This window comes from Maylandia zebra, linkage group LG8 (assembly GCF_041146795.1).
Source record: "Maylandia zebra isolate NMK-2024a linkage group LG8, Mzebra_GT3a, whole genome shotgun sequence".
NCBI lineage: Eukaryota > Metazoa > Chordata > Actinopteri > Cichliformes > Cichlidae > Maylandia > Maylandia zebra.
This window is the reverse complement of record NC_135174.1, coordinates 27,584,799-27,608,595: the sequence shown is the minus strand read 5'-3', so window position 1 is coordinate 27,608,595 and position 23,797 is coordinate 27,584,799. Positions and strand designations below refer to the sequence as shown.

General features: G+C 39.9%; 1 protein-coding gene across 3 annotated transcripts in view; it reads left to right on the top strand.

Annotated features, from left to right (window-relative positions):
• fmnl1b (formin-like 1b) overlaps positions 1–23,797 on the top strand; it is a 39,403-nt gene that overhangs the window by 2,857 nt on the left and 12,749 nt on the right. For 2 of the 3 annotated variants that reach the window (XM_004565929.3, XM_012923174.3), the window contains exons 2-13: positions 10,529–10,612; positions 11,552–11,635; positions 12,494–12,567; positions 12,829–12,912; positions 13,039–13,182; positions 14,173–14,260; positions 14,623–14,699; positions 16,527–16,620; positions 19,395–19,469; positions 21,574–21,684; positions 21,800–21,949; positions 22,802–22,903. In XM_004565929.3, the coding sequence (XP_004565986.1) occupies positions 10,529–10,612; positions 11,552–11,635; positions 12,494–12,567; positions 12,829–12,912; positions 13,039–13,182; positions 14,173–14,260; positions 14,623–14,699; positions 16,527–16,620; positions 19,395–19,469; positions 21,574–21,684; positions 21,800–21,949; positions 22,802–22,903 (1,167 nt within the window). Of the gene's footprint in view, positions 1–6,600; positions 7,158–10,528; positions 10,613–11,551; positions 11,636–12,493; positions 12,568–12,828; positions 12,913–13,038; positions 13,183–14,172; positions 14,261–14,622; positions 14,700–16,526; positions 16,621–19,394; positions 19,470–21,573; positions 21,685–21,799; positions 21,950–22,801; positions 22,904–23,797 lie in introns of those variants that run through there. The other variant, XM_076887740.1, reaches the window with a different exon arrangement.

Sequence of the window (23,797 nt, the reverse complement as noted above, 5' to 3'; positions counted from 1 at the left end):
TCAGTTATGTCATCTCCCCTGTACTAAGTTTCCCTGGGTCATGAGTCCTGTCTGCGTGGTTATGTTTAGTTCTTGTCATGTCTAATTTCCATGTTTCCTGTTTTACTTTGTAAGTCTGTATTCATTGTCAGTGTATTCAGTTGCACCCTCCTGTCCTGTCGTTAGGTTCATGTGTGTCAGCTGTGATCCCATGTGTGGCCACTTCCCCTGATCATCCCTCATGTGTATTTAGTCTCTGTGTTTCATGTAGTCTGCGTCGCGTCGTCTGTGTTATCTCCCCTACCCCTTGTCATAGTTTCCCAGCCTTAACTAGTCCTAGTTTGTACTTTGTTTAGCCATAGTTTTCCCAGTCTATGTTCAGGTTTTCCCTCAGTTGCTTTGCTGCCTTGTTCCTTAAGTTTTCGGCCCTAAATAAAGGCTCGCCTTCTGTTAAGTCCGGTTTTGTGTCCTCACCTCTGTTTGCTCTTGGGTCCTCCACTCACTCCACACGGTCTGCCCCCCGGCGGCCCGTGACAGTGGGAGCCTGTTGTTGTGATGTTTCTCCAACTTCAGCAGCATACTGTGTTTTCATTGAAAAGCCCGCCTGTTTTCCACACCACCCAGTGGGGTGGATGACAGAATCATTAAGTCTTCAAAGCATTGCTTGAGTGCAACTCCAGCTGTGACTGAGCTGTTACATGTGCAGCAACAGTGACTGAACTCGTGTCTACACAGTGACAGCTAAAGTGAAAGACGGCAGCTATGATCAATATGTGGTCAGACAGCTTCTTCTATGATTAACCGCATTCCTCTTTTCTGAGTCCTATCATAATGATGGGCTGCACACTGAAGAATTGATAGTGTGAAACACAGCTAACAGGCCCCAGACGTGCTGTCAGTGAGCATACTTAGCAAAACCGGCTCCTAAAGGTGAAAGGCAATCAGTTAACGCCCTGATAAATGCTGCTCCCTTCCAAGTGAAGCACTTCAGTCAGTGTGTGTGTGTGTGTGTGTGAGCAGAAAATGCTGCCTGTGAGAGGCAGAGTTGTAATTTCCTCTGCTGAGGAGATAATGTTTTATTTTCCTTCAGTGGGATATCTCCAAACCACTTCAGCTGATTTCTTTGATATTTAGTGGACAGTCGGGATGAAATTCATTTAGCAGAATCACATGAGCCCTGAGATTCCAATTAATTTACCTTCGATTCTGAAGTGATGTCAGGGTTTACCAACTCAGAGCTGAGCCGTAAGCACTGTCCAAGCAATGCTTTCAGAAGTTTTGACCAAAATCCTGAATCCTAAGCTTCAAAATGTGAGTTCACAAACTAATGGGTGAAGCCAGGGGCGTCTGGCAAGCAGGAAAATCCTAAAATCTGATGTAGTACTGTAATGTGGAGAAAAGAACGTCATCTAATCATTTCCTTGTGAGCTCCAGTAGATTCGTTTATAGGCAGTGATCAGCTGACCTGCTCTGCTGCTCTGAGATTATTTGGATTGAACCTGTTCATTCAGAAGCTTTCATGGCTCTGAGTCTAATCAGCATCTTCAGTCCAACATGACGTATTACCATAAACTTCACCACAATGCTGCAAACTACAGAGTTTTGCCAGTTTGCATACTACCCTGTATTTTCAGATAGTTTTCAGCACAAAATGATAATAATTCTGTTTATTTTTTAAGATGTTTCACAAAAAAAATATTATAGGGTCCCCACCTTTAATCTGTGAGTCTTTTTGTCACTTTACATGCAGAATATAATAATAACATCATAATAACACTCCAGTTATCAAATAAGTCATGTTGAATTACAAACCTTTTTTTCATTATTTCAATATTTTTTTTTCTAAGCCTAAACTGCAGTCTTTGCTTTCATTTGAATGTGTTTACAGTATCAGAGTAAACTCGGCCAGTGTTGCAGTGGAAGGATTTGTGTGAAAGATACAGCAATGAATTAATGTGCCAGCAGCAAGCGTCTTGTGCCAACTGCTGCAGGCGTCACTGATCGCAGAGCTGCAGCACTTTGTATGAATGTTCAGGTGTCTCCATAATAATAACAGCCTAAATCCTGCAACCGCGTCTCCCCCCAATCTCTCTGTCTTTTTGCTACATCACCTCTCTATCCTACCAAATATAGATTATCCCTCCCACCCTTATGTCTTCTGCCGAGTGTGCATAATAAATTGAATCTCCTGTGCTCAGTGTTGAAGATACTCTGTCTGCATACAAACCAGTTTCTGCCTGTTGGTGTGCAAAGCGCTGCTGGTTTCCTTCCGCAGTGGCTCAGAAGGACGAGCGGAGAGAGTGTGTCAGAGGGCTCGGAGATGGGAGGTGGATAGTGCTCTGTGTGTTCAGCACATGCGCATTTGCATGTATTTGTTTGTAAAATGAGCCAGCAGGTTTGTTTGTGAGGCAGCATTTATGATACTTTACTCACATTTTGATGCTTTGATGTGAATCCGCAATAAAAGAATCAATGCTAAAGCTGCAGAAACCTGCAGAGAACATAGAGCACAGAATGACAAAGTGACTGCACAAAGGCTTCAGTCACGTCCAAATTTACAGTTAGTACTTTTCCCTTCAGTGTTTTACATAACACTTTGCATATTTCCCAACAGGGAATGCGGCAGGTGGGTGGATTTGTAAATGTACATCTGCGGATTTGTGTACTGTACTTATAAACTGATGCACAAAGTCAGGAAGAAGCAGAGAAAAGAACATTCAGTTTCTTTTTTAGATAGTCTGTACTTTTCTACAGGCTTATAAGTTATAAGTGTTGGGTTCTTTTAAGCATTGATGGGCATTAACTCCACTTATTCAATTTTTGCAGTAAGTTTCAGTTCTGTGCAGTTAATCACATTTTAACTCAGGGCACATCCTTATCAAAACAATATAGTTAAGATAAAATAGTTATTGTGATGCACTGCTCATCTCACCTTTCAGCACACCCATGTGCTGTATTTTTGCCCCTCTATAAAAGTGTGAATTCAGTCCCTCCCTTTAGTTCATTTTCTTTTTTCCTCATCATTATAATTAAAGCTCAAGTAAAGCTATAAAAAAAACAACAACTTTTTTGTAACTCCAATGAATCTGAAATTTTTTTAGAATCATTATCTCCGACCAAAATACAAAGATGCTGTGTCTGGCAATCTGTGTGAAATCCCAGAATCACGACGATTATCACAGTGGATTCAGTAGCGTTGTGAACTCAACAATTCATAATCACATTTTGCCAGTATCAATCTATTGTTTCTTATCTGAGCAGCGTTATAGAATAACCAGCTTCTTTTCTTTAATTATTGGTGGGGTTTTGTTGTTATTTCTGTTTCTTCATCATCTGTCTCCTCTGTAACCCCACTGATATCTATACCCAATATCCCACAATCAGTTTCAAACTAAATATAGAAAACACTGGCTGTATTTCCATGAGACATTTTAAAGAGATTTGTGGAAGTACATTAAAAGCAGAGCAGATGTGGATGCAATTCACTGCAGCTTGGGGTGTCACGCACTTTGCAGAACATTATCATGCATCAACTCAGTACAGCAATAATGTAATAATAACAGAATGAAAATGAACAAGAGCCTGTATTTGTGGAAATCCTGCCATCTCGAATTCTACCTTCATCTTTGTATATTGTGATAGAATGATGCCATACTAGCCTAGTTTTCCCATCATCCTGTTATTGTGTGATTATTACCCTAGCAATCAACTAAACAACCCTCAACTCTCTGATGGTTTACCCCACTAACAGTGGATAATTGGGGGACTCCATTCAGGCCCTCCTTATAACGAAACGTGTGCCAAATTGGGGAATTCCCAGCACCCTCACAATCATTTTTGTATTGCATCAATCTATGTTGTAGTTTTTCTCAAACATCTTGATATTTAGGAACTGTGAACAAATCATAAAGTGACAATATTGCAGCAGGTAGTTGATAACAGAATGAAAACAGAATGTCAGGAAGTTGTAGGTCAAAAAATACAAATCATCTGAAGATGTCATCTTGAACTTTGGAAAATCATTTGGGGTATTTTTCCCAATTCTACTTTTCTAATTAGCTATTTGGGGGATTACTTAAAGGTAGATTAGTGAGCAGTGATGATCGCCTTTAGCATAAGATGAAAGCATATACATCCAGTAGGAAAAGATAGGAAAAGCACTGAATCATAAGTAATTATTCATTTTCTGTGAAGATAATAATTTCACTGATCCATCCTTTTGGGACAATCAGAACCATCAGGGATTCAGGAAGTCAGCATCATGCATCATTTAGCTTTACTCTGCTTGTAGAAATGATACCCTGTCCTCCATCTCTGCTGCTGCTTTGAGCCTCTGAGTCTCACCGCTTCTCTGGTGGTGTAGTAGCAGGTGTAAAGGTCACTGATTTTATTGTGTAACGCCACTTAATTTTAAAAAATAGCCGGGGGGATTCGTGAGCCTACAAAGCACTGAGGCAGTTATGGTGCAGGTTGCCATGGAGATTGCCACATGCCTTCACACTTAGCAGGTCTTAAAAAATAAAAATGAGCCGCAGAGGGCACACAGCCAAGAGCAAGCTCGAGATGAAAATTAAACTCATTAACATGTGAAGCCTGATGACTGCAGCACCTCACAGATTGTGTTTTATGTTACTGTCACATGCACAACTCCCTGCTGACCTGATGATGTTAGAGAAGATCGCGCCTTTAACGACACACAGGGGACGTGATTATGTGATCAGCTGCTAGCACAGAATATTTCTTTGTGCATCCGAACATACTCGGTGGAAAAAAAAGATGATCTTAATTTAGAGAGCATTTAGACATAAATGGGGTTTGCTGACAACCTTAAAGTCTTTTGGAAAACAAGCTTTGCAGCATGCCAGCTTCATTGTTTCTGCCTAAATTGGAGCACACGTCTAGTAATATTCTTGGTATTATAACTAAATCACGTGTAAAGACGGAAACAAATAGTTTCGTCCTACTAAGAGAAAAAGTGAACGTATACAGCAACAAGCACACAATTGGCATTGTCACAACAGAGAGTTAATGACAAGAATTAACAAAGAAAAAGGCTCCAAGAGTGCCAGGAGTGACACAGTAAATACATTAATTCATTTAAATTTAAATTCTTATTTTTTAGAAATGTTTAAAGAAAATTGAACCGATTTAAAAGAAAAAAAGGAAAAAGCAAGAAATAAAATACAAGAAGCAAAAAAATAAAAAATAAAAGATATGTAAGCCATAGCAGAGTTAATTTCATCAGATAACTGAACTTTAACAGCACCTCCTGCTGTCATAAATGTCAAAAATTGCCAAAATAATAACTGTTTTGTTAATCTAAGGGATTAAAAAGAGGTAACAGGTTACAAAAGCTCTAAAACATTATTAAACTGAAATATGCAAGAAACCTAAAAATAAAGTAATTGTTATCATTTATTTTGGGGTTTATGTTACATGTAAAACAAGTTCATCCTGTCTGTGTTGCTGTTTGTTGAAAGGGGAATTTTTATCTCCGGCACCTGAATCGACCATCAGCAAGACTGCCTGTGTCCTCCTGCAGAAGGAAAAGTCTACAGTTACACACCATGTCTGTTTATAATCATCATTATATGCCTCTCATAATCTTCCTAGACCATCAGAAGATTTCCATACAGGTTATAATGGCTCATTTATGTAAAGTATTTTTATAGCCTCTCCCTGCTTCCATGTTTAGCACTGCAGGCTGCCTGTTGTCAGTTTATGTTATTAGTTGGGGGCAAATGGCTTTAAAGATTTAAAAGCATTTCATCGCTGAACCAGCTGTTATGGAAAAGCAGCTGTATGAATACAGATGTTAGCATTTTGTAGGAATATTATTATTTTACTGCAACAAAATCAATACATAACAACCTCGCTCGTGTTTTTTGTACATGTACGTATGTGTAGGTGCACATCTGTAGTAGCCTCTGCTAGTGCTTAGTGTTTAGATGAGAGGATCGAATGAAGGTCTAAGCTAGCTCTTCTGTGCTCCAAGCTGGTTTCATTAACTGTTGTCTTTTTCAACTCTTGGGCTCATAGTTTGCCGGACACTAAACATATAAATGCTTCAGAAAAGAGTGGGCATGAGACTTTTTCATAGCGAGTAATCCAAACCACACAGCAGCGTGTTGACTGGTTGTCCCAGGTCTTCTCTGGACTGAAGTTTGCTTCGTTTTCAGCATCTTTTCTCTGACATATGATTGCATTCATCTCTTTTACACCCTCACACTGGTTTATGTTGAGAGATAAAAGTCTAAAATTCATCCTCCATCTTTGCCTTCCTATATTATCCTAACCATAGGTCTGTAGGCAGCCACCTAGTAGCACACCATTATATGCTAGCTAGCCCATCTTCAATAACCCCATAAACATGGCTGCTGTTTAACTTTCTGTCTTCATTTATGAAGCAATACAGCTGCACGTTTCAGTTTTTATAAATCTCTGAGTCATAACCAGTGTTGGTCAAGTTACTTGAAAAAAGTAATCAGTAACTAATTACTGATTACTCCCCCCAAAAAGTAATCCCGTTACTTTACTGATTACTTATTTTCAAAAGTAATTAATTACTTAGTTACTTAGTTACTTAGTTACTTTTTAAAAACATGATTTACAACCTGAAGAGGTGATAAAGTGATAGATCTTTCAGCCCAATTCTACTTTTTCTACATAATCCATCATACAAAATGTAATCAAATGGAAAAGTCTCTTTTTAAAACTTGTTTTATTAGTTTTAATCTTTTAACTTTATGCATCAAGCAAAACATTTAATTATATGCAACATTCTCTGACTTGAATAAATTAGTTTAACATTTAAACCTATTTTCTACACATTCCAGCTCATAAAATAAAATATTTTTTGTGTTTTCACTCACTCTTTCAAACAGATGCAAGTAAAACACAGCAGAAAATAAATAAAGTCAAAGACTCAGCGGTCCTTTTGCTCTATTTTCACCTGTAAAGCAGGAGCAGGGTAGGCGGAGGGTTACCCTGGTGTAGGTGTGCTGCGGTCAGTTGAAGAATCCGCGCGAGTGTCTCTGTGAGTTTCCCATCACGTCGTAGCTACTCGGTGCTTGCTCGGAAGTTTAGGGGTTTTTTTCGCTGTAAAAAGAAGTTTTCTTCCCACGCACAGCGGACACTAATGTTTTTGTCACTTTTTATGGAATCAAACTCAAAGTAAGGTCAGTACTTCCACGCTTTAAACGCTGCACGCTCATACTCTCTCCCGCACTCGATATATTATCCATTGTTGATCTGCACACAGCTGCTGTCACCAACGTCGCACTTGCTTACGTCACTGTCATGAGACATTCTCGCAAAAAAATCACGGTTTTAGTAACGCAGTAACGCAGCGTTCCTACGGGAAAGTAACGGTAATCTAATTACCGATTTTGCAATAGTAATCCCTTACTAATCAGATTACAGTAACGCGTTACAAGTTACAAGTAACGCGTTACTGCCCATCTCTGGTCATAACGTGGGATTTCATCCATAGATGGAAACTAACAAGCCAACTTCCCGCTAACGTCTAAGTCAGTTTAACCTCTAAATCCTTTTTTTCATCACTGCCATGTTGTTGAACTTCAGTGTGACACCTAAGAGAGCAGCCATGCTCACAATTCATTGAAGATGAAAGTAGTTGGGCCATTTTTAGCTCTCAGTCATGTTTGAGTTTTGGAATCGAAGAAGAGTTTAGACCAGATGGCTGATCACATCAGACTTAAGAGATGGATAGAATCTTTCTAGTTTTACTGGTCTGATTAATTAACCACAACAATCCACAGAATCTAGAAAAGCACAAGCACAGTGAGCTGTGATGACACACCTGTCAGTGAACTGCAGTTTTTATGCTTCCTAGTTGGCATGAAATTTCATACACATAGTTTGCAGCCCTCGTGCAAAACATCTGGTGATTGTATTGCATGACGGTGGAGAATAAAACACATCAAACCCCTTGCATATTGCTTTAGAAAACAAGTACTGCATGTAGTTCAGGATAATAATCAAATAGACTGGACTTCCTTCAGGGATTTTGTCTCAGACTGACTATAAGTTTGAACCGTGTCAGGCATTTTCGACTGGTTCATCAGATGTGGTAGATTAGAGACTGGGAAGAGATGACAAAAGGGCCACCCCCCCCCCCCACGCACACACACAATGTGATTTAAAGTCTGATAACTTACAAGGTTTTTGTGTTTGTGGGTCACACACAGGTCTGTGTTATGTTACTATATTGGAGCCAAAGCCGTGTCGTGTCCTGCTAATGTTGTATTTTAAACCCAACACTGGAAAATGCCAGTGCTGTTTTTCTCTTTCAGTTTCCATCCGGCCACACATAACCAGCACGTATTGACCCACCAGCTTCATTCATCAGGCTTGATTTATCAGATGCACATCCAGCATTGATCTACTGACCCATTTTCCAGATTGACATGCCTGACAGCAGCTCTCCATCTTTTAGCATTTAGTGGGATTCGGCCTCTACTTCTGGATGAATAAAAAGCCTGACTTAAATTTTTGAGAAGTTCAAATTCAGACAGTGGTGTGAATTTGTTTGTTGGTGACATGACAGGGACATTCCTGAGCAGACTGAGTCAGTGTCACTGACACCATGCTGAGGTTGTGATGCCCGAGTTGCTCAGGATACCAGATAAGATACGAGGAGCTGTGTGTCATGCTTGAGCGGGATTCTCCTGTCGACTAGCCTAGTTTCACAACTCTGTGGGTTATAGTCGGTGCCGCTCGTGTGTCTGTGTTTGTTGTTTGGGACACCACCCAGTTGTGAAAATGGGAGGAATGTGGTGACAATCTTTTATCTTTACTTCTCAGGAACTTTTATAATCTGATATCAGTTATCATAAACAAAAGCAAATGTCTGGTTGACAGTATCTGACTCATCTGTCAAACAGCTGACATCAGGAGTATAGAACCAGCAGCATCCTGACTTGCACTTTATCAGAGGGGAGGATCAGCACACACTCTTCAAAACACAATGTGAACTAAAATCCCGCTCTGAGACGTAGGCTATATGTGATTAAACTGTAGTGTAACATGACAGCATACAGCTGATAATTACAAAGACCTGTGACTCTCAGAGTAACTCACTGCCAGACTTATAACGGCCTGCAGCAGAGTCTTTAATTATTGAAGATGTCGTCAAAGGGGCTTGAGAGGACCCCGTGCCTGTGACCATGTTGGTTCCTGGAAGATCTCCATATTCACACATTCACATGACTGTTTTTCAACACAGAATGTATCTGTAAATAATTCAGAGCACAGAGAGATCAATGAGAATATAGGTTACTGTGGCAGCATGGTCTGATGCTGTTTAAAAATGAAAAATAACGCACAGTAGGCCTTCTTTCACAAGCCTCTTTAAGAAAGAGCTACAAGGTAGCATGGTAGAATTATATATATGGGTATTAGAGCCATTGTAGATAAAAAATAAATAAATAAATTACAGACCAGAGGATGAGGGTAATCGACTGTGTAAACAACAAAATAGAAGAGCAATGCAGATATCTGCTGTTTAGTGTTGAGTAACACCGCTAAAATGCTAGAATTTGGATGGTTTGTACTACACAATAATGCTGTTCTTCTTTTAAATATGTCATTAAAAAGCCCACACACAGTGGAGAAGTTCAGTTTAGTGACTCCAGCTAGCGGCGGTGAAGCGTAGTACACACTGACCACTTACAAAAGCCTGTGATAAACGGGTGCATTTAAAGTCTCCACATTCTCAGACAAGAAACGCCTCAGTTACTCCAACATCCAACCAGAAGAGCAGTCTGACCACACCTTGCATGTATGTGAGCCATTAGCACAATGATCAATATTAATCTTAAATAGCATTTCTTAAAAAATGTCAAATTGTCCTTTTGTCCTCAATAGAACATGTACCTCACTATTTTATTTTTTATTTATTCATTTTTTGTGGTAATTGCTGTTGCATCATAATAGGCTAAGTATATGAACTGTAACTTGCTTGTGTTGAGCAACATTTACCTAGTTTGTACTTGTAGTTGTTGTAGTTGTACACTAAGAATGCTGAAGTTATTTACTTTGCAGTCTTATTGTAGATTTCAGTGGTGCAGCAGCTCCGACACACCTTTAGGACACACCTTTGTTCAAAATACAAATTAGCATTTGACTACCAAAATGAGTGATTTCACATGGACCTGAGTGTAATCAAACTGTAAATGTGGAACATTTATATGATTCTAATGATCGCAGTGTACGCATATGAATGTCTATGTGTACTGTCTGCTCTGCAATGGGGTAAATCCCAGTTATTTTGATTTTCCCATGTTTTATTTTCATTCATCGTTCCCCTGTGGATATCATGTTACACCCTTCATTTGTGTTTGTTTCACATGTCACATTCAACATAAGTGCTCGTACATAAGTGAACCATCAACAGCGTTTGTATCGCTGACTTTCTTTGACTTACCTCTACATAAAAAGTGAACAATGTGAAAAAGTTCTGCAGGTTATTGCTTCCAATCGACAGATTTGACTTTTTAACATTTATTTCATGTGTTTCTGCTGCCAGAACACGATGAATCTTCCTCCAGACAAGGTCAAGATCCTCAGCCAGTACGACAGTGAGAAGAAGTGGGACCTGATCTGTGACCAGGTAGACTTTCAATATTCTGTTCAGGACTTATTTACTTTTTTTTTTTATTCTAATAAACTGTAACTGAGTTTTTCTGTTGCAGTGGGTTGAGCTGCAAAGAACAAAAAAGGCCTGCAAGGAGAAGTCTATAAGGCTTAAGAAAATACAAATGTTTTGGAGACAACAGAAAAAAGGAGAAATAAAGATGTTCCTAAAAACATGCATTTCTTATTATTTTATAGTCATAACAGTGAAAGACAAAGATTTTAAAATCCTACAGACCCTCCTACTACTCTACCTGCACACTGGGGTTTATACTCAGCAGGCAGTGATACAGCACAAATTACCACAGCAATGTAAACACTGACAATGAGGTAAATGTAAAGTTACCTCGCTAAGCAAGAGATTCTGCTTTGTAGTAAAGTACATGTTAATAGGCTTGGAGTGTAAACAAACATGAGAAGCCATTAAAGGTAGATAAAAGAAGAAACGTTAAAGGATGGTTTTAATCAATTAATCGAATTGAACTTCTTGTAAGATGGCTGAATGCCAAAGTTAAGAAACCAACACAGACTTACGTATACACTAACACAAGGAAGCTCATCAATATTGTACACCACCATAGCAACTACAAGAGAGTCCATAACAACCTGTGTGTTGATGCGAGAGCGATAGATAAACCCGTTGCTGTCATACAGCTTCTCAAGTAAACAGTTTGGCACATTTCAGAAAGTGTCAGTTTTTCGGTTTAACTAAAGGCCGTGAACAGTGAAAAGTGTGTGTGTGAGAACGTAGCCGCTGCATGGCAGTCGAATCATTTCAACCATTTGCATAACTGAGGCGGTGTAATCAGCCTGTTCCTGTGAGACCCCGGCTGAGCTCTGCCCTGCCTTCCCCATCGCTGCAGCGCTGCAATCAAACATAATTAGAGGTCTGAATGTTTCTTTCCTCCATCTTTAGGAGCGCTTTCAAGTGAAGAATCCACCATCTGCTTACTTGGAGAAGCTGAAGAGCTTTGTGGATCACGGAGGAGTCAGTCGAAAGGTATATCGGAGCAAACTCAAATCAAACATTTTAATTTCAAGCTTCTGTTTGTTTTCGAAAAGTAAACATGAACTTCTTGAAAAAGCCTCATTGATTTTAGACCTTTTGATAAAATTCTTGAGCTTTTTGAGGCAGGAAATAGAACGGCACCACAAATATTCTACTGTAAGAAATATTTGTGGGTTGAAGTTGGCCCTGTCTGTTCAGGCAGAGTTACTTTGTGTGCTGTGATTACTGTTCTGTACTTATTAAAAATATTTAGGACACCCCTGTTCCTGACTGCAAATATATCCAGCATTCCTTTATCATGTTATGTAAAGCCAACACCTGGATAAGCCAAGGTTCATAGACTGTAGAGCCTTGGCTATATGTTTGGAAAAACTGAAATGTTTCTATTTAATTCTTTAAAAATAATAAAAGAAAACCTCCAAACTCCTCTGGTTAGTCAGTAGCTATGCAGTGACACACCTCCAGCTAAGCCTTCTGGCAATATGCAGTCTTTTTTCATCACCTGTAATCTAAAAGTATTTCAAATATTGGTATTTCAGCTGTTTTATCCAACAAACTAAGTGCAAACTAAATCCAGTCCAGTCCAGTCCATGCAACTAAAAGACCACCTGATAGCTCCGTAGCTCGCAGAACCACCTTTAACTTTAGTAATGTTGTTTTTTTGTTTGTTTGTTTTGAATTATCAGTTTCTCGAACCTGAAAAAGCAGGTTCTTTAGGTGGATTACTTTAAATGGATGAAGAGCAGAGAGGCACATAATGATCAATTACTTAATATATTATAATGAGTATAATAAGATATCTTTAAGTATTTTTTTGACCTCATTCTCACCTTGTATATGCTTTATCAGTTTAGGAGACGGGTCCAGGAATCCACACAGGTCCTGAGAGAGCTGGAGATTTCCCTGAGGACCAATCACATCGGGTGAGTCTCTCCCATGTGGGTACAATATGATTGTACCATTGATAGAGATAAGAAGCTGATTATAGCACACAAAATTACACCGAAGCAATGAATTCAAATAAAAATGTGAATTCTTCAACCACCTGTAACACATTTAATGAAATATAGTGAGTATTAGCAAAATTACAACTTTTAACTCATGTTTTTAAAACACTTCTTTACTAACTTTTCCTGCCATGCTCTGCCTCTGAGTTACATTTGTTTTGTGTTGTCCTGCTGTAGCTGGGCTCAGGAGTTCTTAAATGAGGAGAACCAGGGTTTGGACGTTCTTGTGGATTATCTGTCTGTCGCCCACAGCGCTGTCACGTAGGTATCAGCTTACAAGATATCTCAGAGCAGTCGCTGCTGAACTGTCTCAGCCACACAGTCACTCACTAGTCCAAGAAGGTCACAAAATTTAATTAACATTACTTTTTATGGTGATACTCACAGGTATGAGGTGGAGACTGTGGACAACGGCACTCTGCCCACAGACAAAGGCAAAACTACTGACAAACCAGGGGAAGATCTGAAAAGAAGTGCCAGCAACTCACCCACACACAGCGCCTTGAAGGGTGGCAAGGCCTTCACAGTCAGGTACAGTGTGACAAACACCAAAAGCACAGTGATAAATTTATGGGCTACTTTAATTTATTTCATTGTTATTACATTAAAATGACTTACTGATGTTATTGATACTCCGAAAAGTGAGAAAAGTAACATTTTAAACTGACTTAAGTGTTTATCCAAAAACAAGTTTTCTAAAAATAGACACATGGCCGAGGGTATATCGACAGCACGCCCATGATCCACATCTCACTGCAAAACTTGTTAAGGATTTCTTAAAGCTGGCTGCAGGGACCTATTTCCATTCAGCTGATGTAGTCGTAGGAGCTCATTCTCAACCCTGGAGACTCAATTAGTACCACTTTAAAAAGCTGCCGATGTGGCTAATTTACACGTAAAGTGTCCTTTGGAGTGTGTGCTGTGATGCGCTGTTTTAATGCATAAGTGAGAGTGATTGGTCACTCCTAACAGGTCATTTGGGAATGAGCAGGGTCACATGCTTTTAAACTCAAATCATGATCTCCTCCTAGCCTTCACCTTCAGCAGCTGCAGACGTGTCCTTCTTATCTTTCTGATGGGAAGTGGCTGCATTCCTCTCATAGCGAGTACGCCTCCTTACGTAGGTGTTTGGGGTCCTTTTGTTCAGACGGGGTGTGCTTAGGTGTGAATGTGAAACATGTCGCTAAGTGACGCAAAATACAATTATGAGAGCATGCTCTCAGTGGTTTTGTTTTCATCTGGTGAATGATGGCTGGCATGAGTATTATTTGAAGTATTTACTGCAGAAGTTTTTGAGCTTCTTAAAACAGAGTCTGCAGTTTCTGACGATGGACTTTATTTATTTATTTATTTATTTATTTCTAAATTAATTCATTAAGAATTAGTTGGCACATTCTTCTAAAAAAGTGGGTAAATGGGTAATAATTATTGGCTTTATTTTCAGTGCTATTCTAGGTCTTATTAAAGCGGCTCTTCAGTTAAGCCTCAGTTAAACCTGGCTGATTTACCTCTCTAAAACAGAAAAGCCTTGAGGAACTCGCGTGTTGTGAGCCAGAAAGATGATGTTCATCTCTGCATCATGTGTCTGCGTGCCATCATGAATTACCAGGTATCTAAAACCACTTACACACTATGTATTATTGTTATTTATTAATTGATCCTTAGAGTTTAACTTTTATTTCCCATCAGTCATTCTCTAAAGATAGCAAAAAATGTCAGAATAGGTAATGTAATTTTTTCATGTTGATATTCACTTATTATACACTTGTCCTTTGCTGTTTTAAATTCATATTAAGAAACAAATGCCATATGTAAGGTCAGAGTTCAGTTCAATTTTAAAGTATTGTTTCATTTCAGCAGTTCATATTGTTTTCTGGTCCACACAAGAGCCACTTAATCTGGTCATGTTTCATTTCATTCTTTAATCTTATTTGGCAAACTGTTGGCAGATTTTTGTGTTTTTTTACTTAGTCGGGGTTTAACCAAGTGATGAAGCATCCCTCCTGCGTGAACGAGATCACGCTCAGCCTGAACGACAGAAACCCGAGGTAAACACCACGCACAGCCTGAACATGAAACTACAGTGGCTTGCAAAAGTATTCGGCCACCTTGAACTTTTCCACATTTTGTCACATTACAGCCACAAACATGAGTCAATTTTATTGGAATTCCACATCAAAGACCAACACAAAGTGGTGCACACGTGAGAAGTGGAACGGAAATCATACATGATTCCAAACATTTTTTACAAATAAATAACTGCAAAGTGGGGTGTGTGTAATTATTCAGCCCCCTGAGTCAATACTTTATTGAACCACCTTTTGCTGCAATTCCAGCTGCCAGTCTTTTAGGGTCTGTCTCTACCAGCTTCGCACATCTACAGACTGAAATCTTTGCCCATTCTTCTTTGCAAAACAGCTCCAGCTCAGTCAGATTAGATGGGCAGCGTTTGTGAACAGCAGTTTTCAGATCTTGCCACAGATTCTGGATTGGATTTAGACACCAGACAGGTCAGAGATAAAGTTATTGAGAAATTTAAAGCAGGCTTAGGCTACAAAAAGATTTCCCAAGCCTTGAACATCCCACGGAGCACTGTTCAAGCCATCATTCAGAAATGGAAGGAGTATGGCACAACTGTAAACCTACCAAGACAAGGCCGTCCACCTAAACTCACAGGCCGAACAAGGAGAGCGCTGATCAGAAATGCAGCCAAGAGGCCCATGGTGACTCTGGACGAGCTGCAGAGATCTACAGCTCAGGTGGGGGAATCTGTCCATAGGACAACTATTAGTCGTGCACTGCACAAAGTTGGCCTTTATGGAAGAGTGGCAAGAAGAAAGCTATTGTTAACAGAAAACCATAAGAAGTCCCGTTTGCAGTTTGCCACAAGCCATGTGGGGGACACAGCAAACATTTGGAAGAAGGTGCTCTGGTCAGATGAGACCAAAATGCAAAACGCTATGTGTAACTAACACTGCACATCACTCTGAACACACCATCCCCACTGTCAGATATGGTGGTGGCAGCATCATGCTCTGGGGCTGCTTCTCTTCAGCAGGGACAGGGAAGCTGGTCAGAGTTGATGGGAAGATGGATGGAGCCAAATACAGGGCAATCTTGGAAGAAAACCTCTTGGAGTCTGCAAAAGACTTGAGACTGGGGCGGAGGTTCACCTTCCAGCAGGACAACGACCCTAAACATAAAGCCAGGGCAACAATGGAATGGTTTAAAACAAAACATATCCATGTGTTAGAACGGCCCAGTCAAAGTCCAGATCTAAATCCAGTCGAGAATCTGTGGCAAGATCTGAAAACTGCTGTTCACAAACGCTGTGCATCTAATCTGACTGAGCTGGAGCTGTTTTGCAAAGAAGAATGGGCAAAGATTTCAGTCTGTAGATGTGCGAAGCTGGTAGAGACAGACCCTAAAAGACTGGCAGCTGGAATTGCAGCAAAAGGTGGTTCAATAAAGTATTGACTCAGGGGGCTGAATAATTACGCACACCCCACTTTGCAGTTATTTATTTGTAAAAAATGTTTGGAATCATGTATGATTTCTGTTCCACTTCTCACGTGTGCACCACTTTGTGTTGGTCTTTCACGTGGAATTCCAATAAAATAGATTCATGTTTGTAGCTGTAATGTGACAAAATGTGGAAAAGTTCAAGGGGGCCGAATACTTTTGAAAGCCACTGTATACTAAACTATAAGCTGAAAAGTGTACAAGAACTATGGATGTGATTATCTGCGAGGTGTTAGTGTTCAGGACGGACTTTAAATGTCCCGCGTCTTTATTAGACATGGGACTAATAAAGGTATCTTATCTTATCTTAAAGTAGTTGCTGGGCAGTGCATAAACGTCAATCGTCTTTTCAGGACTAAAGCTCTGGTGCTGGAGCTGCTGGCGGCCGTGTGTTTGGTGAGAGGAGGTCATGACATCATCCTCGCCGCCTTTGACAACTTCAAAGAGGTCAGTAGAGTCATTGCAGTGGCTGACAGTCATCACATGTATTTTTGAGGTGTGTCATTGGTAGCTGCCGCTTTAGGAGATTCCTGCTCTCTGTGTGAACATTAATTAACTGAATTAATTTGAGCTTCTGATTGATTTAATCAACATTGGTGAACAAGAAGATGACCAGAAATAAGCTGAGACAGCTTCTAGTAGTAATGATGTGTTTTGTTATTTAATTTTTGAAGTTTTGGCCCTCCATACTAAAACATGCACGTTAGATTTAAGCTGGGTGCTCGCTGTAAAGGGGATTTCTCCACCAGTATCTCATTTAGAGCACGAAAAGTTTAGGATTTTTAAGACTCATATGGATATTTAGTGATTTTAAAATGACTATTTTTTTATTCACATTCATTATATGTAGTTTTTATGAGTTCTTACCAAAATAATATGAACATATAACTTAAAATATAATGGAAAATATCAGTTAATCCGCTGATCTGGCTGAAATTTAAAGTTTAGGTCATTTAGTAAATAATTTGTGCTGCAAAAATCTGCTTTGTTTTCCAATTTTCTGAACCACATATTCATTTCAGAGGTCTAGGGCTTACCTTGTTATTAGGATACATCCTGGATGGACTGCTTATCCATCACAGGTCTAACATAACTATAGCCAATTTAGAATCACAGATTATCCTAAAAGCAGGTCTTTGGACTGATTAGAATCCCAGAGAAACCCCACACAGGAACAAGGAGATCGTGCAAAGCCAACCATGGTTTTAGACCTTCTTTCTGTGTTCAGCAGTGATGACTCATCTCACATTCACACTTAAGGGATCAGAAGCTTAACATAGATCTATGGCACAGCACTCACATACCAGCAGGTTATGGGGGAACCCCAGGTCGAGCTGCCCGCCGTCAGCTGCTCCGTCCAGCTGTTCCTCTGCCAAACAACACTGACCGAAGAGGTATAAATATGTGAAACACTTGCTGAGTGGCCTCTCACCTCTCCTTGACCTTCTTCTGTCTTTGATTGAGAAAGCAGCACCTGTTGCTTCCTGTGGCTGTGGAGACAGAAGCTTAAACCTGAACCAGGAGAAAACATTCAGGAAGTCAAAAGCTGCTCTGCAACAAGCAGACACCCATTAAGTATTTCTTTCAGTTCCTTCCAGTGAGCTAAACTGACCCCTCATATTAAATTGCTTCTTTGGTCACTGTTATGTTAATTTAAATATTCAAATTTAAGCACATCTCACATTTGAGCTCATTTTAAATAATGGATTTACCCTGGAGGAGTACAAAACACAGAACAATTTTATTTCAATTTATACTTAAAGAGGATCTTTTCTCTATTTCTCGCTCTGCATTTTTTATTAAAGGATCTGATTACGGTAGCTTTGCATCATTCACAGTTTAAAATAATCCCTATTTCTCTTGTACTGAGTTTGATTGATCTTCTGCTTCTGAGGCCATGTTGTTCGGGGCTTTTTGCACTTGGTTACGTCTCCCAAGGCAAATTAGTCCTGGGTGAAGGGGCAAATGAAGAGTCATTCGGATGATGACATGAAAAACAAAAAATCCAGGATCCAGTTTACCCTGCCTGGCATAGAGTAACCGGGGCACCACCCTGGAGCCAGGAGCAGGCGAGGGGGAGTGCCTACTGGTAAGGCCTCACCCATGGGGCCTGCAGGGCACAGCTTGAAGAGGAGACATGGGTCTGTCCTCCTGTGAATGCATGGATGAATGAATGGATGCCATTCGGAGATCTTTAGATGCTCTGAAATCTCACCTACCACGCAATATCCTTGGGAATTGGTTGGTTGGCCAGTCGTCAAGTTGTTAAGACAGAAAATAAGACCCCTGTCATCTCTAAAGCAGCTCTGTGTGTTCAGGTCAATGCCATTCTTTCATGTTTTGGTGTTTGCGGAGTTTCTTTAAAAAGACTTCTATATACATGTTAAAAAAAATGAAGTGATGAATTAAACACCCGTCCGTTTGTAAACCCTCTGGCTGCATCAGCTTTAACCCGTTTGATTAATGTGGCATTGATTATCAGAGCTGTGACTCGAGTGTCACCGTGAGCGGAGCTTGTCGTCGGTGCCGCAGCAGTGTCGGCATGTGTGTGTGGGCGAGAGCTGGAAGAAGATGGGGAGAGCGATAGAGGCGGCCGGGCGCGGGGCCAGGAGCTGGCTCATGTGTCCCTCAGCAGCAGAACATGGGCTTTGTTTAGGGTTGTGCTGGCTGTTCGATTGCCCTGGTGCATTATTCAGTGGACATGAGTGGGCAAGAAAGGGGCAGGTAGATTACCACACAGCAACGGATGAGACAGGGAACTTGCTGACATGCCAGCAGTTAGGAAAACACAGTCATAAAGAAGCCACGTTTTCTCTGCCAGGAAATCATGCGGCACACAAACACCGGGGATTGTTTACACCTGCAGAGCGAGCTGCAATCATCCTGTGCTGCTTTTATTACAACCATTATTTCTGTTTGTCCCTGAAATGAGCTGAATTTCTCCACAAACAGCCGACAGAGCCTCCTCTCTCTCAACGCTGCGCTGTTTGATTAGACCGCATGTTTGCTGAAATCCTGATGCATCGTTACGGCTGCAACAATGTTTCTGTGTGAGCACACTGCCCCCATGTGTGCACACACGGGGAAGGCAGCAAGCGCCAAATCTCCACGGACGTCACCTAGATTTATAAACCTGCAATGGGCACAATAAAAAGAATAAGAGGGTTGAATACTCAGCTGCTGTTTGATCTGATCTTTATTATTATTATTATTGTTTTCAGGTTTGTGGGGAGAAAAACCGATTTGAGAAGCTCATTGAGTATTTCCACAATGAAGAAAGCAACATCGACTTCATGGTAAAGCAGCAATTGCATTCAAATACATGCATGCAAAACACTTTTCAGGTTCACTATGTAATGACAACATATGAACATTTATATGTAAAGTAGAAAACATCAACATAAAAAAGAAAAGTGCACGGATAACAAAAGAACAGGAAATAAAAACATGACATTGAACCAGAAAAAGAGTGTGATTAAATTGGAAGACGACAGGATTTAAATATCAGGTAAATCTATAATGTGAGAGCAAGACTGTGCAGGGCTTCAAAGTAATACGTTTGTTATTCTGAACCTGCTCTATAAGCTGTCCTTCTAAAGTTTTCATGCAACGAGATTCAGCTGATCTATAAAAATACGTCACATTTGTCTTTTTGGCAAATGTTCAGTTTTTTGTCTAACAAGCAAAAGATCCCAGATTTATTCCCAGCAGGAGACACAGATCCCTTTGGGGCGGTGTCAGAAAGAGCATCTGGCATAAAAACTGCCAAATCCAACATGTGGAGCTGCCAGATGTTGAGTCCCCTTAAGCAATTGACAGAGGTAGACAATTCCTGTCATCAGGAATAACGTTTATTCTGTGATCTACCTGGTCAGTCTCCGGCCTCTTAATGAGTGTCGATGTTATCCTCAGGTTGAATAAGGTCAGCTCTAAACTGACATTACTACATCCCTCCAGGTTGATGCTCTGTCAGCGTCATTTCAAAATGAACATTTTCTTTGAATTTGGTGTGCAAATCATGAAAAAAGGCCCTAAATTAAACCTGCTTTTACTCTGCAGTAATAATATGATTTTTTAAAGAAATGCATAATCATCAGGGATGTGAAATTCCCTTGAAAAATGTTTGTGTTTGTAACATCTGTGATTTAACAATCTCTCCTCGTGTCTGTACAGCTGCAGCAGATTGTTGTAAATCATTTGTTGATTGATTGATTAACTGTAGACCTGAGATGGGGCTTCAGTTGGAGTTGACTGGTGGTGTTTTTCTAATACTGGTAACTGCCAGAAAAAAAAGAATAAATCTATTATTTATGTGCACAATTTGCTCTGGGACACAAAAAGTCCTCCTTTGTGTGAGAATTTACAAAAACAAGCTAAAATAATAAAGAATAGGGGTAATTAGTTTTTATAATTGAAAGCTTTCAGGCTGAGCCTTTTGTAAAATGACAGCTTTTCTTTTAATTAGACAGATTGTGTGCAATTATATATAATATGCAGAGTGCTGTGAAGAAGGCTTGTGTATTCCTAAAAGTTTGTTCTCCACTTTCTTTTACACAAGATCAGAGCTATAAGTAGAACAGCTGAGGACGGTAATCCAAAGTCTGCCACGAATTCAGAATTTAATTTAATGATGTCGTAAATTTGCAGGAGAGGCGTTTATTTAAGGTTACTTTAGGAGACGGGAGGAACAAAACTCCTCGACTAATCAACGAATCGATCAGGAAACAAAAAAGAAAAATGCAAACTGCAGCTTCCCGGAGCCCAAGATAACAATCTAATAACTAAAGTTAATGAGTTTGTAGTAACAAAAAGAAACGCAACACAATTTCACCCCTGAGAAGTGATTATTGCTGCAGTTGTTTATTGGGAAAAAAAAGAACAATTAGCGAGTTTAGTTTTAACGGTTTTCAGTGTTTCCTCAGTCAGCTGCAGGAGCGGCTGCCAGCTGTCTGGAGCTGTGTTTTAGTCCGCTTGAAATCTGCAGAACTTTTAATTGGCCTCTTTAAACTTAACAAACTCAAAGTGGGAAACTCTGGACAATTACCAACAACTTCACTGAGAAGCAGATGGTCTGAGGTCACAAAATATGCCTTCCACCAAAGTGAACATTACTGAGCCTGTGTGAAACATTTTATGTCAGCGGTACTTGTTCACACGTCGTGTTCTGAAGCTCGTGTCTAATATTGTGCAGCAGCTGCTCGTGTCAGCAGTTTGGCCTCCTCGCTTTCATTAGCTCTACTGACGTTCTGCTCTCTGTAAGCAGACTTTCTTTACGTCGCGCGGGTAAACTTTTAAACTTGTAGCCCCTGTCCTGGTGATGGTCCTGGTCATGGTGTCGGACACTGGTCTGAGTAGGTGACGCTGCTTCCTGTTGCACAAATGAATTCTTTTTGCCACCAGGTTGCCTGTATGCAGTTCATCAACATTGTGGTCCACTCAGTGGAAAACATGAACTTCAGAGTCCACCTCCAGTACGAGTTCACGCAGCATGGCCTGGATGAATACCTGGAGGCAAGTGTAAACTTGTTTGCCAAATTAACAGCTTTAAACTTATCTTAGACTCAGAGTCACAGCTTTCAGTTAAACTGAGTTGATTATTTTTTACTCTGGTGTTTTCTCTTTGTAGAAATTAAAGTTCACAGAGAGCGACAGGCTGCTGGTGCAGATTCAGGCCTACCTGGACAACGTGTTCGATGTTGGCGCTTTGCTGGAGGACGCTGAGACCAAGAACGCATTGCTAGAACACATGGAGGAACTGCAGGAACACAACGCGCAGGTCTGGATGTAAATGCATTAAATACAAACTAACCTTAAAGACAGTCTGTATCATATCAGCATGATTTCTATCAGTCTGGCCAGGACAGGTTTTCAAATAAACCTGTGAGTGTGGATGAGCACGCTCACAGGTGCAATGGTCACATGGACCTGCTACATGCAGTGTCGTTGTCAGAGCTGATATTTATTCACCTTTCAAAAAACACTACAGAATGACAGGAAATACATCAAGCTGAAATAAACCTGAATATTTTCCAACTTTATTGCTTTAAAGCAAAACTGTAATTGTTTCTTTTATTAAATGCAGCTAGCTTATTAGTTAATCCAAGTCTAAGTCTAATTGAGACATTTCCTCCATTTTTGTGTTTAAGAAATTAAATAATTTCACGGCTGCCACATTGTATCACACAAATGAAGCAGCAGCTGAATCTGTTGAATGATGCAGTTAACAGGAAGCTGATAGACTCATGGCTCTAAAGCTAACTACCTTAGCCTAGCTTATTCACATTAGCTTCCTTCTCTAGTAAAATACTTTTTTTTTTTTTAATTAAGCTACCGAAGAAAAAAATCATACTATGTGTTAAACTCTCCAGCAGCAACATGCGGTTGCTATTTAGATTATCTATACAGAAAAATGTTTGGGTGAAATTTCATGACTTTGTCTGGTAAATGAAAACTTTAAACATTACTGTGATATTAATCATGTAGGAATTCAAAATTACACAAGCAGTACATACATGAGAGAAAATGTAATACATTATAAGTCCACTTTAGTGTTAGTTTTCTTCTATGTTTGCTGCTCTCTGTGTAAAAATACATTTACCCATTACCCATGACCACTCTGGTGTCACAGCTCACCAGCAGACTTCAGGAGACCGAGACTGAGGCGATGGAGAAAGCCTCCGAGCTTGAGAAGAAGCTCATTCAGACCACCAAAGAAGTGGAGCTCCTGAAGGTAGAGAACAGCAAGTTCATGCTTACATGTTTTTCATACAGAAACACAGACTGTGCCAAGCAGTCAGATGGTAGCAGAAACATCAGAGCCAACATATCAAACATGAATCCACATCGTGTCACCTGACAGATAAAGGTTCCTAGAATAAGGTAAATGGGCGAATGTGGCTTAGTAACAGAAAAAAAGGGCTTAAATAGAGACATAATAATCCATTTCATGTTTCTGTGCTTTTATCTGTGTCTTCTCTTAAACACCAGAAGAGAAATAGTTCACAAGTAATCACTTTTTAAAGAGTACAGTACATTTATGGTTTTTACTCCAAACATTAACAAAAAGAAAATATTTGAACTCCTTTGTTTTTAAATTGTGCGGAAGATAAAGTCAAATAAAAAGTGCAGTTTTGCTAAATTTAATAATAGTCTGAAATAACTGATCAGCTTTTCTAGAACTGATAACTCAGAGTTTAAAGTTAAACTCAGAGTTGCTTGAACCTGTTTTTTAGATCAGGGCTCAGTTCAAATCCATTTACTGATAAAGACTTAAAAACCACTCAGTTCTGCTTTATAGAGTTTTTTTGCTGCTTGATATTTTTGTTTGTGGTTCCAACACGAGGAAGGGCAAAAGCTCAGCCAGCGATCTTCGTCTTTTTGTTTGTTTTTTGAGTTTTACAGAGAGGAAAAAATCAATCGCTCAGCTCTGCCAGTATCTCAGTAACCTGTAGCCGTTTGTTCTTTTCCATTAGGCTCAAATTTAATTTTCCCTGTTTTGCTGTCCCAAAGCTGTGACCCACTATGATAACTACAGTATGCTGAAACCTCACACCTACACCACATGTCCGCCACATGGAAGAGATGTGATTTGATTTTTAAGCACCTTTCTGCATATATTTGAATG